General features: G+C 47.6%; 1 protein-coding gene across 1 annotated transcript in view; it reads right to left on the bottom strand.

Moving 5' to 3' along the window:
• Nucleotides 1-3,946: 3,946 nt before the first annotated feature.
• MRPL1 (mitochondrial ribosomal protein L1) overlaps nt 3,947-17,236 on the bottom strand; it is a 35,762-nt gene continuing 22,472 nt past the window's right edge. The window contains exon 9 of the mRNA XM_053252062.1: nt 3,947-17,001. Within this exon, the coding sequence (XP_053108037.1) occupies nt 16,835-17,001 (167 nt within the window). The 3' untranslated portion in view covers nt 3,947-16,834. The remainder of the gene's footprint in view (nt 17,002-17,236) is intronic.

The following is a 17,236-nucleotide window of genomic DNA, read 5'->3' as shown; positions in this document are numbered from 1 at the left end:
TGCTGTGGTGCTGCTGGAAACATCTCTTTATCACCCAGTCTCTTGTGCATACAAAATCCTGTCTAGATGGGGAGAGACAATGGAACAGAATCTCAGGAGAGTCGGACATATTCTTTGTCATTGCAGTTTGTGACTGAGAGGAGAACGGGTGGGGAAAGGAACGCGTTGTTTAACCATCCCTTCCCAGCCATTCGTGCACTCACACACGTACACACCCAGCTGCGTTTCTACCAAGATTTTTCCTATCTGGGAGAAAAGCCGCTGGGGGAGCTGTGGTTTCGAAGGGACGAATGGCTGGGAAGGAGGGTCAAACAGTGCCTTCCCTCCCTCTTGATCCTCCGCTAATCTGAAGCTGCCCACAGCTGCTTTTCCTGACAAAAGAGAATCTGATGGTAGAGCACATGCCAGGCACCAAGGAGGTCTCTGGTTCAATATCCAGCATCTCCAATCAAACAGTCCCCAGCAATAGGGGCTGAAAAAGACTCCTCTGCCGGGAGACATTTGAGGCCAGCTCTCAGCTGCCTGGAGCAGCCAGTATTGGGCTTGAGGAACAAAGGGCTCTGATCCAGTATAAGGCAGGTTCATCTGTCCATATGGTGGTTAGGTCTGAAAGCAAGAGGGACCGGGGCTGCAAAAGGGACAATTCATGCTTTAAATGGGAGACGACATGTGTGAGCACTCTCGGATATTCCCCTTAGGGGACGGGGCCAATCTGGGGAGAGCATCTGCCTGCTTGCATGCAGAAGGTCCCAGATTCCCTCCCTGGCATTTCCAAGAGAGGACTGAGAGAGACCCCTGGCTGTAACGTTGGAGAAGCCGCTGCCAGGAACCCCACAATGCACCACGCAAGCAGTGTGGTTGCATGGGGGAAATTCCTGCTGCCAGGTTGCTCCTTCCCCTCAGCTCTATGGTCCAGATGGCTGCCAGTGACCCAAAAAGACCTGCCAGCAGCCCGAGCACCCACACGACCTGGGTGTAAGGTTGGCAGAAGGCAGGTGCATGTCCTCTGACCTCACTTTAAGCCTGGGTAGGAACGTGGGAAGATAGGAAGCTGCCATATACTGAGTCAGACCATTGGTCTATCTAGCTCAGTATTGTCTTCACAGACTGGCAGCATCTTCTCCAAGGTTGCAGGCAGGAATCTCTCTCAGCCCTCTCTTGGAGATGCTGCCAGGGAGGGAACTTGGAACCTAAATGCTCTTCCCAGAGCAGCTCCATCCCCTGAGGGGAATATCTCCCAGTGCTCACACTTCTAGTATCCCATTCATATGCAACCCAGGCAGACTCTGCTTAGCTATGGGGACAAGTCATGCTTGCTACCACAAGGCCAGCTCTCTCCTCTACAGGGTACAGAAGCAGGGGTGAAGTGCCAGGATTGGGAATAATCCTGGCACTGCGCGTGAACAGCCCTACCTGGAGTAGCCCTGTTCTACCCCTGTAGGGCTGGTTGGGTGAATGGCCTCAATATTTCATCTGCTCCCGTTTTCAATTTAGAAATAGAAGCTGTAGGAGCTCCCTGGACCTAGTCAGTTCTGAAGCATAAGCGGTGTGGGTGTGGTGCAGTCTTTATCCATTGCCCTGCCGTGGTTCCAGAGCAACTCCTCACTTTTTGGAGAACAGGGAGGAAAGACTCTCTTGCGGAAAGACTCCTTTGTGTGTTTTGGGGGAATTTAGTCAATGAGGGGATCAAATGCCTAGGGGGGGATCTGCACCCGTCAGCTGCTGTTTGCCCCAAAAGGAACATTGGAAGCTGCCTTGTACCGAGTCAGACCCTTGGTCCTTCTAGCTCAGTTTTGTCTACACTGACTGGCAGCAGCTCTTCGAGGTTTCAGGCAGGAATCTTTCCCAGTCCTACTTGGAGAGGCTGCCTTGGATTGAACCTGGGACCTCCTGAAAGCAAGCAGATGCTCTACCCCTGAGTCCCATCAAGGAAAACTCCCACTGACAAAATGGAGCCCATGGGGAAGATATTCTGATTAAGGCATGGGGCTATACGGAAAGGATCGTGCTTAGTTCTCAGTGGCTCCCATTAAGTTCTATAGGACAAGGTGAACAGGCCATAACTTGGGACATAATGGAGTGAGCTTGAGTTTTCTCTCCTAGGAGTTATTCGCACTTGGCTTCAGGGTAAATGTCAAGTAAAGCCACTTCGAAGGACACTTGTGGCACTGAGGAAAGCAGCCCCTCCCCTCTGCTCTCAGGTTTGCTTTTGAAACAAGTCCACATGGCATGCTCCGCATTTTCCTTCTAGCCAATGGGGGCGGGGTGGGGAGGGAGCTCCCCGCAGAGATAGATCTGCATTTCTGAAGAGAGCATGCCCCTCATCATGCTAATGATTCTACATCAGTGCCTCTCCCCTTTGCTCCGGCGTTTTCAGAAAAAGTAGCTTAAAAACCAGCATTTTAAAAACCCGGACATACGTCGAGATGTGCTAGAATTTGCATCAGAAAGCCCCGCTTGTGTGTGGAGTGGGTCCAAAAATCTCGAAGGGACTTCGGGGTAGGTTTAGCTGGTGTGTGAACGCACACTCTCTCTTCTGAAGTAGATTCAGGGCAGAAGCCGTGTGTGTAAAGCCTCCAGCCCCAGGGCAGGTTTATCCGCATCATGTAGGTAGTGTACCTCTTTGCATTCTCCCATAAAAGTGAACGGCTCCTATGGGGACAAGTAAGGCTCTGAACCTGAGGGTGTTAAGAGTGGGAGCAAAATCTGCACAGTCCCCCTGCAGCATGTGAAGGGACACAGAGAGAGAGAGAGAGAGAGAGAGAGCATATTTGCTCTTATTAGAATACCAACAAAAAGAATTATCAAGGCAAAAGAGCGACCAGTTTGTATTATCCTAGGAAGAAAATGAAAGATGGTTATATTTGGGTATAGACAAGGGGTTGCATCCCTGTGAATGGCCCATCTGAATCAATGTTAATGGTTAACCTCGTATACATTACACTTAAAATAGGTAAGCAGCAGCTGTCGAGGCATTAATCCCAATTGTTTGGAAGTAGGAAAATTAAGCCCTCTTTTTATAGAGGGAGAAAGTGAGCATGCTGCCATGGCCCAAGAGTAGATAATGTTTCCTTCATGAATTCGAGGCATGGAATGTATCACACACATATAGAGTTTTCTTCATACTTTCCTTCCCCTGTTTTCAGTGATGGCTTTAGTGGGTTAATCAGACTGGTCAGGATTTGAAGAAGCACCAAGCATTTTATGACTTGATCCTCAGAGCCACAGCCAGACTGTGTGCTATTGGCTAGCGCTTGTGAAGCCGAATGCAGCCTGCCAGGAATCTCAAACCTGTGACTCCGACAGCCCAGGTGGTTTCTTTCTCTGCTCCTGCGTGGGACTTTAACCAGGAGAGGGAGCTGCTGACTTGTCCTCTCTCTTGCTTTGAGACCACCACCGCTGGTGCCGGCCAGATTATCAGGGCAACAAGCTCTGCAGGTCTCAGGTAGCATTGCTTATCAGTGGAAAAGAAGCAAACAGTCTAAGCTATTAGGTTAGTATTCTGGAATTTAGGATCAAAACCTCCACTGGGGTAGCTGTGTTAGTCTGCGGCAGTAAAAGCAACAAATCATCTTGTGGCATCTTAAAGATGAATACATGTATTGTAGCATCAGGTTTCATGAACTAGAGTCCAACTCATCAGACTCATGAAGTGTTATCCTCCTGAAGTGTTATCCTCAGCATGGCCATAAAATGCTCCTCTGTACCATAAGGCTATAACATGTTAGGAACATAGGAAGCTGCTTTATATCGAGTCAGACCATTAGTCCATCTAGCTCAATATTGTCTACACAGGCTGGCAGCAGCTTCTCCAAAGTTACAGGCCGCAGTCTCTCCCAGCCCCATATCCAGATGCCAGGGAGGGAACTTGGAACCTTCTGCAGGCAAGCACACAGATGCTCTTCTCAGTGCGGCCCCATCCCTAAGAGCAATATCTTACACACCATCATCAATTCAATTGTATTACAGCCATTGGCCAGCAAGAATAGAGGTAGCAAATACGTCCAATACAATGATCAATAATCAATGCTAAAACAGAATAAAACAAAATACAATCATTCATAATAAGTTACTTAAAAACAATACGCAGCTCCTGCAATTAATCGCTTAATTGAGACCTTAACCTAATGGCTATATTAAAAAATTTAGCTACAGTTTTTGTAATCTCAGAGTTTAAATCCACGAGGCAATAATATGTATAAAAAGGCTCACACCTTCCAGGAAATTTAAGTAACAGAGGGAAAATAATTTCTTCTCTGGTGTCCCGATACAAAGAACAATATAACAAAACATGGGTGACAGTTTCCAAGAGGCCAGCGCCACAAGGGCAAAAAACCGTTACAGGATGATCTTTAGCAAACCTCTGTTCCAAAAGAGAAGAGATATCTTAAACAAATGTAGTCTCCCATTCAAATGCAAACCAGGGCTGACCCTGCTTAGCAAAGGGGACAATTCATGCTTGCTACCACAAGACCCAGTCACCTTAAGTGGCGCAGCAAGCGGGAAATGCTTGACTAACAAGCAGAAGGTTGCCGGTTTCGAATGCCCGCTGCTACTATATTGGGCAGCAGCGATATAGGAAGATGCTGAAAGGCATCATCTCATACTGTGCTGGAGGAGGCAATGGTCAACCCCTCCTGTATTCCACCAAAGAAAACTACAGGTCTCTGTGGGCGCCAGGAGTCGAAATCGACTTGACGGTACACTTTACCTTTACCACAAGACCAGCTCTCCTCCCTGTCTCTGTACCATAAGGCCATAAAATACAAGAGGTATGACACACCCTGTTGAGAAGCAATCTAGAGTGTACCTGGATATAGGGTCAGTATGAACATGGTGAGCCCCAGCCCCATACTGGCGCACTCCATAGCCACACATCCCACTCTTCCCAAGTACAGCATTTGTCTGCAGCGGCAAAGAGCACTCGAGATCACAGGGAGAAACTCTCCCTGGCTGCAGTGGTCAGGCTATTTGTCCATCTAGCGCAGTATCAACACTGACTGGCAGCAGCTCTTCGGGGTTTCAGGCAGGAGTCTTCCCCAGCCCTAACTGGAGATGCTGCCAGGGACTGGACCTGGGACCTTCTGCATGCAAAGCAGATGCTCTTCTGCTGAGCTATGGTCCTTCCCCCGGTTTGTTGCTGCCGATGAACGCTGTGCTTGGGAAGAGCAGGGGGAGTGGCTGTGAAGCACACCGGTGCAAGCTTAGCCAGTGTGCTCGCTTAGCCAGGTACCTGGTACAGAACTTGTGGCCCAAAATATGGTCAGTGACTGTCCCATGTAAAGCTTAAAGGTATAAACAGAGTGCCCATTCACACGAGTTCAGATTCTAGCTCTGCTGACGCCTTCACGCTGGAATGCAGTCTCGGTCACAGGGAGAACCAACTCCATCCCCACCCTGGGTCAACCACATGCATAGGAAACATAGGAAACTGCCATATACTGAGTCAGACCCTTGGTCTATCTAGGTCAGTATTGTCTTCACAGACTGGCAGCGGCTTCTCCAAGGTTGCAGGCAGGAATCTCTCTCAGCCCTATCTTGGAGATGCTGCCAGGGAGGGAACTTGGAACCTTCTGCTCTTCCCAGAGCAGCTTCATCCCCTAAGGGGAATATCTGTAGAGGCCTGCCACAGCTGGCAATGCTGCGGAGGTGTGACTAGTTGGTTCAGTACATAGGAAGCTGCCATATACTGAGTCAGACCATTGGTCCATCTAGATCAGTATTGACTACACAGACTGGCAGCGGCTTCTCCAAGGTTGTAGGCAGGAGTCTCTCCCAGCCGTCTTGGAGATGCCAGGGATGGAACGTGGAACCTTCTGCACCCAAGCATGCAGGTGCTCTTCCCAGAGTGGCCCCATCCCCTAAGAGGAATATCTTACTCTGCTCACATGTAGCCTCCCATTCAAATGCAAACCAGGGCAGACCCTGCTTAGCAAAGGGGACAAATCATGCTTGCTACCACAAGACCAACTCTCACCCTTTCACGTCACCCACCCCCTCAACCTCGCTGCTCACGGCTATGGTGGCGATTGTTTGCTTGCAGACATGCTATAACCAGGATGGCCAGCACTATTAGGCATGCGTTATTAGGTGCATTTGCTCTACCTGAAGAGCCTAATGGCCCAACAGGGCTGCTTTATTCTTAGCATGCACAATTTCTCCGTGATGTCAAAACTAGCAAGCTATGTGAAAGTGAAGGAAGGGAGGCAAAAAGAAGAAGAAAAAGGTTGATTTACTGCTACTACCACCACCACCACTTTTATACCGCTTTTCGACAAGGTCTCCAAAGCGTCTACATAGAAAAATAAAAATAAATAAATAAGATGGCTCCTTGTCCCCAAAGGGCTCCCACAATATAAAAAAGAAACATCAGGTAAACACCAACAGCAGCCAAGGAGGGATGCTGTGGCCAGGGCCAGTTGCTCTCTCTCTGCTGAATATGAGCCACCACTTTAAAAGATGCCTTTCGGTTTTTGCTCATTTAGCAGCGGTTTGGTGTTCTCAAAAGAGGCTGCACAAGATCCCCACAGAAAAAACACACTGCGGCTGCAATTCTTGAATACAATGGGACTTAATTCTGAGTAAGTACGTCAAGCTGGAGCAGCCCTAAGAACGTAAGACGAGCCTTGCTGGATCAAAGGTCTAACTAGTCCAGCATCCTGTTTCCCAGTGGCCCACCAGACGCTCACAAGCAGGAGCTGGAAGCATGCCCTCCCTCCTGCTGTTGCTCCCCTGCAACTGATATTCAGAGGCTTCCTGCCTCTGAGCCTGGGAGTAGTCTATAAGCATCAAGACTAGTAGCCACTGAAAGACCTGTCCTCCATGGATTTGTCTAAGCCCCTTTTAAAGGCATCCAAGCTGGTGGCCATGACCACATCCTGTGGCAGAGAATTCCATAGATTAATTATGCACTGTGTGGAAAAAATACTTCCTTTTGTTGGACCTAAATTTCCTGGCTATTCATTGCATGGGATGACCCCTGGTTCAAGCATCGTGAGGAGGGAAACTTCACTCTGTCCACATTCTCCACACACCATGGGTAATTTTATAGATGTCTGTGCTGTGCACGGTGAGCACCGAGAATGGACATAACCTGGTGCCCACAGGGTGTCAGGATTATTCATGGTGCTTTGTCCTTCGTATCCCCTAGAGCTGTTCTTTGGCCATTGCTGTGGGACAGCAGCTCCTACTGAGGCAGAACTGGCTAAGCACCTGGAATTCAGTCCGCTGATGACCAAGACTGAGGCACATCTTCTCTTGCTGGAAGTTGGCAGTCACTGGGAAGCAGTTCACATGGAGACGAGGGAGTGGGACTGGGTGGCTGACATACCCTTCTTTATTTACTTATCAGATTTGTAGACTGCCGCAAACTGCTGTCTCTGGGTGGTTACCCAAATAGAAGACAATACTGAATTTAAGACGACTCTCTTAAAAATACAGGTTGTACTGTATTTACCTAAAAGGAAAAGGAATCTGTATTTAAGATGATCCCTGATTTCTAGCATCTAAGACGTTGGAAAAAACCTAGGATTCAGGTAAATACAGTAATTTGTTTATTGATGACAAACGATTTGTTGAACACAAAAAAGGTCTCTGTGTGTTCTGGAATAAGAAACCAATGATATTCTTAATCCATACTCTTTGTTCTAGTGACTTTTAATAGCATAATACATTTTTTTCATGTGTGCACTCGTTTGGTTAGATTAACTAAATCTATATTAAAAATAAATGGTAATAGCTATGGTTAGTCTGACACAGGAAATAAGCTAGGAAGGGTAAGCCTTATTTACATAAATTCCTTGTGCCCCATTAAAAATAAGAGGCATTCTGCATCTGCTATGCAAAATTTCTCACTCTGATGGATAGCTCAGAACAAGTGTGTGCGCTGTGCAGTTTTAGCTTCAAAGAAAATCCATGACCTTCGCCGTTGTAATCTGATTCGGTCTTTTTTAAAAGCAGTATTAATAGATTTGAAGTCCCAAATGTGGTGTAGCTCGGACAGGCATAAATTTAGAGACTGCTAAACATTTGACAAACAGGGAAAAGAATTCCTTTCACAGCTACAGAGCAAACTCTGTATTATGCTCACAACCACAGGCTGAGCTACAGGTCAGCAGGAGGCCAATTCTAACGTGATACCTGGTGCTCGTGCAGTGGTTTTAAGCAGAAAAAGTTATGCCAGAACAAATTAGCCATGAAACTTTTCTGGGGCTCATCTCACAAGGACTTCAGAGAAATCTATGTTCCTGTTCCAGGCCTGTAACTAGAAGTGTTGAGGTAATGGACCCTGAGGGCAGGAACCAAAGTGTTTGATGAATGGGCTTACAGGGGGAAGCAATTCTGGGGAACACGAGAAGACAACTAAAACCTAGAGCAGCAGCCGCCATTTTTAGATTGTGCTGGTTTTTTGTTTCTTCATTGTTTGTGTGCCCTTTTAGCTACTTTGAGTTTTCTAGTAAGAAGAAAAATGGGATACACATTTTTAAACTAATAAAGCAGTAGTTGAACAAGATGCAGTAATGTTTTGGCTCCCCTATTTTAACTTCTCACTGCATTATTTTACAAAGTTTGCAGAAGCCAATACTATTAAGTGTGTATGGTGCAGTGCAGTCCACACATCCAGCTGTTTGTTAATGAGACTGGCTGACATACAAAGCAAGGATGCACTGGTGCAGCGAGACTGCACCCTAACAGAACTGCACTGGACTGGTGCAGCAGGGAAGCAGAATTTTTCAACACACACACACACCCCTTCTCCAGGAAGCCCTCTCTGACACCTGAAAATATTCCCAGAGTGTTGCACAGACATTGGGAACAGAGACACATTTTCAGGCGGCGCTAAGGACTTCCTGGGGAAGGGAATCAAAAATTGCCACTTCCCCATTATGTGTTGAAATTCTCAGGATGTTATATGTTAGAAGGTAAAGGTAAAGTGTGCCATCAAGTCGATTTCGACTCCTGGGACCCACAGAGCCCTGTGGTTTTCTTGGGTAGAATACAGGAGGGGTTTACCATTGCCTCCTCCCATGCAGTATGAGATGATGCCTTTCAGCATCTTCCTATATCGCTGCTGCCTGATACAGTAGCAGTGGGGATTCGAACTGGCAACCTTCTGCTTTTTCCTTAAGCATTTTCCCACTGCACCACACACTATTAAATTCTGTGCTCTGTAATACAAACGATGCATTAGAGTTTTGCTCAAGTACTCAATTGCTGCCCTCTTTGGCAGAAGCACATAAATCTATAGCCACCATATTGGTTATATTTTTATAACGGCTAATAATAATCAGTTTCATAGTCTCAGTGAATCATATTTGCTTTAAAACAGACAGAACTTGATTGAGCTATGTAGGGGATGAGTGCCACCTGGTGGCAACAGTGTTTCGGGCATCTGTTAAATTTCACGCGGCCACTGTAGAATTACTTTCCATCCAAGAAATAGAATTGCAGAGGAGCTTTTCAAACCTCTAGTCAAAGATGACAGAAAGATACCCTGAGCCACCACAGGATTGGGCATCTGACCTGTCAAATAATGGCCAAATATGTTTAAAGGATTATTTGTAGAATAAGAAAGGAACTTCAATCATCAATAGGGTTGAAATATATACCAATTACAAAACCAAATTGGTTAAATGTTATTGTGAAACAATGGAATAAACGTTGAAAAACTGGAATTATAGCTTTCACCCAATGTGAGGCTACATTTCTATGAATGCAAGTGATTCATGGAGGAGTTCTTTTATTTGGCACTTATTCTGGAATATCATAACAACAACTATTAGAAACAAACTAGCCGACCCCGCACAGAGCATCTGTGAGCTCTTTGGGGCTGGCAATACCCTATTCCCCCACACCTACTCGGCCACCCTCTTCCTGGCAGCCAGACCGCCACCACCTTCTCCTCACCGTGGCTGGACCCGCCTCCTCCTCCTCACTGTGGTCGAGCTGGGTCGCCCCCCGCCACCACTACTGTGGCTAGGCCCGTTGCCGCCGCCTCCCCACCACCGCAGCCGCCTCCATTGCCGCCGCTGCCGGGCCCAGCTGTCATCCTCCAGCGTCTTGCCGCCCAATGCCGGGAACTCTCACAGCGTGTTGCAAGAGTTCCACCGCAAAAGCCAGCCACACATCTCCACGCATGGCTGGCCAAGAGAATTAATTATATAGGTAGATGCCATTTTTAAAAAGCAGTTTTGTTCAGCAGGCAACAGGCCACTTCTTCCAAGTATCAACCACACCTTGGCTTTAGAGAACGTTTGCCAGTACTGTATTTGCCAGTCCTAATCCATTAAGTGAACTCTGCAGGATCAGATGGTGGAGTTGTGCATTATGATGCATCTTTGGTTCCCAATAATTCAACCCTGGTGTATGTGTGGTAATGGATAGTGTGCTGAACCTTGGACTGGAAGGGCTAGGTTCAAATTCCCACTCAGCCATCTAATTCACGGGATTATCTCAGGCCAGTCCCCATCAGCTTAACCTACTTGAAGAAGTAGTGTGAGAACATTGAACTCCTTGGAGAAAGGGCAGGATACAACTATGATAAACCTGCCGTATCCAATGTACATTCTCCATCCAAGACCACTAGGCGTCTGCAGTCCAGTGAAGCTGGAGTTGAATCAGGGTCAGTTGGTATCCTGATTTATTCCGCCTAAACAAACCAGAAGGGGCCTGCATTTGGTGCCAAGTTATGCCAACAAGAGCTAAGTTAAATGCCTAAAAGGACATTGCTTTAAGTGAAGGACTGTAATCCTTAGACACAGTGGCTGACATCCACATCAGTGTTCCAGGGATGCAGCAAGAGGCTACATACTCACTGCTAGAGGCTTCCCAAGCAGCAGAGAGTGGGGTGTGTGTGATCTCCCATAAGTGCTCTTTGCAATCCAGAAATATGTCCCCGAGCTGCTAAATCCCTTTCCCCCAAGCTGAATTACCCCTTCAACTGCTTTCTGACCAAAAAAGGGGTTAAAAGGGTTCCTGGGGAATGCATGCTCCCAGTGGGTGTTCAAACTCACTCAAGTCCAGTTACCAAACTTTTCACCCAACATTCCCCACCCAACTTCAAATGTAGATTATAAGGAGAATGTCTGGCAAATGTTGGACAGAAGACTCAGGAACTGGACTTTGGTGGGTTCAAACAACACATCCGCCACCAGCCCACACTTCCTGGGAACCAACCTCCTGCTGATAGTCCAAGCTTGCCCATAGTCTCATGATGCTAATCTCCACAGGTTCTGTCTCAGGTCAGGATCTTTCCCAGCATCTGCTGGCAAAGATCCTTTTAACTGGAGGTGGTAGGGGTTGAACCTGGGACTTTCTCCATGCAAAGAACATAAGAGCCTTGCAGGATCAGATCTACCACTTATCTAGTCCAGCTTCCTATTTCCCACAGTGGCTCACCAGACACCTCCAGGAAGGCCATGAACAGGAGATAAAGGCATACTCCCTCCTGCCTCTGAACCTAAAGGTAGCCTGTAACCATCAAGACGAGTAGCTGTTGGTAGATCTGCCTTTCATGAGTTTGCCCGATCCTCCAATCCCTGTTTAAAGTCATTCAAGATTAGTCAACAGCACCACCTCCTGTAGCAATAGATTCCATAACTAAATATATGCACTGTGTGATCAAGATTTCCTTTCGTCTGTCCTAAACTTCCTGCCAGTCAAATTCATGGGATTCTAATGTTGGCTCCTATTACCCCAGGTTCTAATGTTGAGAGCAAGGGAGAAAAACTTCTCTACATCCATTCTCTCCACACAATGCATACTTCTTTTAAAAATTCATCGTGACTCCCCTTTGTCACCTTTTCTCTATGCTAAAAAGCTCCAAATACTAGCTTTTATCATAATCACTTGGATGGAAAGAACTTGTCCCCTTTGAGCAAGGTCCAACTCAAAATTGGGTCTGTATCCTGCCCACACAGGTCCTTCCGCAGGCATCCTCTCCACCCTAAAGCAAAAATCCCTTACCTTGGAAAAGTGGGGGAGTGACAGGTGGGGATGGCTCCCTCATGTGGGACTAGATCACCCTTGCTGCCTGTTACTTTGGGGGGAAAGGAGGAGACAGCAAGCTCTGTGTGTGTGGGGGGGGGGGTGACCAGAGAAACTAGAGAAGGTGGGGTGTTTTTCCATCCATTGGGGATTTTCAAGCATTCCCAAGCACCTGCAGAACTCTAAAAGGTCTTTCATGTATCCAACAATGTTAGAAAACTCCAAATGGGTGAGGACTTGCACATCACTGTATGAAAGCAAAAAAACAAACACACACAAAAAAACCCCACCCTGCAGAGAAAGAGAGGTTAGGTACCCCTAGTGCAGTGGGGAAGTAACTTGCCTAGGGAGCAAGAGGTTCCTGGTTCGAATCCCTGCTGGTATGTTTCCAGACTATGAGAAACACCTCTATCAGGCAGCAGCGATATAGGAAGATGCTGAAAGGCATCATCTCATACTGTGTGGGCGATGGCCATGGTAAACCCCTCCTGTATTCTACCAAGGACAACCACAGCGCTCTGTGGTTGCCAGGAGCCGACACCGACTCGACAGCAAACCTTTACCTTTTTACCCCTAGCACAGGCAAACTCAAGGAATGATTTCCATTTACATTCTGCCTCCTGACCCTCCTAGTCAAACAGCAGATGAGGCTGTAGCTCAGTGGCAGAACATCCGCTTGCATGCGGAAGGTCCCCGGTTCACTCCCTGGCATCCACAGATAGGGCTGGGAAAGAACTCCTGCCTGAAACCTTGGACAGTCACTGCCAGTCCATGCAGACACTACTGAGCTAGATGGACCAGTGGCCTGACTCAGTATACAGAAGTTTCCTATGTTCTTGTACCTCACAACTGCCCATACACCTCTATGGTACTCACTTCCATCTTTTAAGGACTATTGCAGAAGAGGAGATGGAGTGGGTTTCCATCACAGCCTGCCTGAGGCCACCGCATCACCCAACACTTCAGCCACCGGCACAGCTGTTTACTAGGGAAAATTCTGCCAAGTTACAACTCATGTTGCCCGGCTCAAAAGAGCTGAAGCTGTTTTAATGGTGAGAGCCAGTCGATGAAACCCGTCTGCATGCAAAAACCACAGACAATCTACCATTACAAAAGTAATGACGACAGCGATAGTTTTTCATGTCTGAAATTGTTGTCAACGTAGGGATCTGGGGGCATCTGCGCAATCGCTCTTCCTTTAATAGGATGTCATGTTAACATTTAAAATAAAAAGATTGCTCCAATTTATACCTCTGATTTAGCACAGCAGAAAGAACGACTAGGCAAAAGGCAGCGTTTCATCATGGCTGTTTCCAGCTGCTGCAATCTACTCGTCCATCACAGCCAGGAGGTTTTGCAGAACGAGCATAGTTCATCCTGTTCTGGACACTAAGAAGCATCACCGGCAACCTTTCGGGGAGAAAAACTTTGCTGCTCAAAGCAAAAGCTGGAATTTCACCATCACCTTGCCTGAAATCCTTGACAAAGAAATTATCTGTTGTGCAGCATTTCAACACTCAAAGGGCATAACCCAGCAGGTACATCTGCAAGAGTGCATCTGTTCATTTCAACAGGCACTGTGAGAGTCCCCCAAGAGCCCCATTCAAAAGAATGGAGGATGCAGAGCAGTGACAGGCACCACAGGCTTTAACTGAAGACCTCTATAAGCCAAATGCTGATTGGAGTAAGGAACTGCATGCGCATTTCAGACCATGCAGCAATGTGGCCAGAATCTGCAAAGGCAGGATGCCTCTGAGTACCAGTTGCAGGGGAGTCACAGCAGGAGAGAGGGCATGCCCTCAACTGCTGCCTGTAGGCTTCCAGCGGCATCTGGTGGGCCACTGTGCAAAACAAGATGCTGGACTAGATGGGCCTTGGGCCTGATCCAGCAGGGCTGTTCTTCTATTCCTGCACTTGATAAGGATGTGCACGGAACCGGTGTTTCTGCCAGTTCAACGGTGGGGGGTGTCTAACTTTAAGAGCAGGGGAAGGTGCACTTACCCCTCCCGCTGCTTTCCCCCCACCAGCGTCCGTTTTTTTAAAAGCCCATGGAGGCGGCAGCATACCTCCCTGACGCCCCGTTGCATGGATATGACTGGAAGTCTCTGGTTGCTGCCTCGATGGGCTTTTTTGAAAAACGGATGCCAGCGGGGGGGAAGCAGCAGGAGGGATAAGTGCACCCTCCCCCACTCTCAAAGTAGCACCTTCGGGCCTCCCCCGCGGTTCCGTGCACATCCCCTAGTGCTTGGAAGTCAGGTGATCCAGAAGAGCCAATCCCACTCCACTTCTTACTATAAAGTGCCAATGTCTACCACACTCCCTCAATATAGGAGAAATTTTGAGTTGCCCAGAGGTGGTCTCTCTTGCCTCTTATTTTGGAATGACTCCGGTGGCCGTCTCCTGTCCCTTGATTGGTAGCTCTGGTTTGTTTGGGTTTCTTTTTTTTGCTTCTCTTGAGTATTATTTTAATAATAATAAATTATTATTATTATTATTATTGAGGCAACTCATTGCTCAGTGTAGCCACAAGATTGTTCTTCTGCCTGCTTCCCAACTGGGGGCTCGCAGATGAGGACTTATGAACAGGCCCCATTACCTAGCAAGGAGCCGAACACGCACCCGAGCCGATGGGGCAGGGATCGGTTCCTTTTAAAAGGAGTGACGCAGGTCCTGACCTGCTGCTTTGCCGCCCCACCACTCATCCGGTGGCCATGTGCATGCCAACGCCACACACAGGCTTTGAGGAACAAGGAAGCAGCCACGCGCAGCCTTTTGCACGCCAGCACCGATCCCGGAGGAGCAGCAGCAGGTCAGGACCTGCTGCACTCCTCCTCGTTAAAAGGAACCAATCCCCGCCCCGCCCCGAGCTTGTGTACATCCCTAGCCAACAGAGCAGAGATAACTCAAACAAGCAAGTCAAGCTCCGCAAGAAACACTTTTTCAAACACGTGCACCTTCCAAGTCCCCACAGTCTAATCAGTGGACAGCTTCCACCGACTCCATGCCTGCCAAGTGCCGCCCAGGGATAATCAAGTTGCCACCACTGCTCTCCAGTTTCATGGGCTGTCTACCCAAGATCAGTTTTTTATATGCTGCAGAGTTTTATACTCCAAGGCAGATTAGAATTTTACCCACTGAAATATATCAGAAGTGGTATTGGGGGCGGGGTGGGAGATCATGGTTTTGTATCTGCAACCACGAGGATGAGATGTTTACCAGCAAGCCAAGTTTAGATGCACAGGAATGCAAAGACCATGTTTTCCCCTAGAGCCTTATAAACTGCAGGACTCCCCCGACCCTGCTGGAGTTTATAACTTCCCCAGCTCACAACTGTCTGCTTCTCACACCTGCTTTCTAATCGGTTCTCCAGCCTAGCTGCAATCTGCTGCCCCTCGGCTCTAGGAGCTGCGACTGACTCTGGCTTCCTCTCTGGGCTACAAACTCTGCTTCATCCACCTGGAGGGCCAAAGCTCAGCGATGGGGCACCTGCTTTGCCGGCAGAAGCTATCAGGTTCAGTCCCCGGCAGCATCTCCAGGTAGAGCTGGGAGAGATTCCTGCCTGAAACCTTGGAGAGCTGCTGCCAGTCAGCGTAGACGATCCTGAGCTGGAGGGACCAATGGCCTGACTCAGTATCAGGCAGCCTCTGTTCCTATGACGAGACAACATTGGAATACAATTAAGTATGTCAAGTGTTAGCTGACTACCCTGTGAAGTGGGGCTCTAGCTCAGTGATAGAGCATCTGCCTTACATGCAGAAGGTCCCTGGTTCACTCCCTGGTAGGATCTCCTGGTAGGGCTGGGAATGACGGAACCTTGGAGAACCCTGGAACCTTGGAGAAGGGGCTGCCAGTCAATAGAGGCAACACTGGATGGACCATTGGTGTGACTCAATGGAAGGCAGCTTCATATTTTCAGGTTATCAGCAGACTTTCCATTCACTGGGACTGGCCCTGGCAAGGACTTGGGTACTGAGCACCCTACAGACAACACTACTCTCCACCTCAAACTCATTCATCTGACTCTATATTTCAATTTTACCCCACACAAGGATCCACAACTGAGAAACAGCAGCTTGTCCAAAGCCATCCAATTTATGGAAGAAGGGTGGGATCGAAGCCCAGGTCATCCAGGGCTAAGATCAGCAGCCCCAAGATTATAATGCCTGTCAGAGAACAGCAGCATCCCAGCAAGCACATCTGTGCTTAAACCACAGGGACTGGAGTCAGCAAGCATAATCCATAAAACTGCAAACTAACAATTTGCTTAATTTCAGAGAGAGAGAGAGAGAGAGGAAGAGGAAGGGAGGGGCAGACCAATGAACCACTGCAGAAGCAGCAGAAGTTGTTTTACCCAACGGTGTGCTTTTCCTCTTAAAACCATGTTTTGGAATGATCAAACCAACCCTTGTGTTGATTGAACAAATACATGGAGACATTAGCGCAAAAACTAAACAAAAGCAGCTACTGTAACTAGGACTTTTGCATTCCCTTGCCACAGGAACCTGGAATCATTCCAAGGCACGGGATGTGGACTGTTCATTTAGAGAAAGAGCTGCATATAATCGAGGGCTGTGCAAGTCCTGTTCTATGAACAGAGAGGTTTTGCATCGCAAGCCATGTTCATAATCAATCGGTGCCTCAAATACTTGGGTGGTTCAGATATTAATGTAATACCTTCTATACATTTTTATAAATTGCTCAGCCTGATTTATAAAACTCTGCCTAGGGGGAGCCTTTGTACGTCCCCCAAATCCTAAGTTTGTTCACAGACCACCTAAGTTGTTAACAGAACTGCTCCTTTAAGCTTTTTGTACAGTGAGAATGATAAAGATATTTACACAACACTAGACTATTTGGACTCTTGCATCGCTCCTTCTTCATCACTATCATCTTCTTTTTCTTCCAACTTCTCTTCCGCTTTTTCTTTCACAGATCCTTTGGGGAGAAAGCGCTCAAACTTTAAATCTAATCCTTCACTGCTTGAACTCTGAATAGTCAAATATGTCACAAATGGGCCTAAAAACAAACAAAAATGAAAAGATGGAGATGAAAATTGTAAGTTACTACTTTGGTGCTCATGGTAATTGCCATGACCAACACTGCAGCACCTAATGCAGGAATACTGGTGCTTACCTTTACTGTGCCACCTCCAGCCTCAGAGGCATGATGCCTCTCAATATCAGCTGCAGGGGAGCAACCGCAGGAAAGAGGGCCTGCCCTCACCCCTTGCCTGTGGACTCCCCAGAGGCAT

This window comes from Hemicordylus capensis, chromosome 5 (assembly GCF_027244095.1).
Source record: "Hemicordylus capensis ecotype Gifberg chromosome 5, rHemCap1.1.pri, whole genome shotgun sequence".
Taxonomy (NCBI): Eukaryota; Metazoa; Chordata; class Lepidosauria; order Squamata; family Cordylidae; genus Hemicordylus; species Hemicordylus capensis.
The sequence above is the reverse complement of the archived record's forward strand: the minus strand, read 5'-3'. Positions and strand labels throughout refer to the sequence as shown.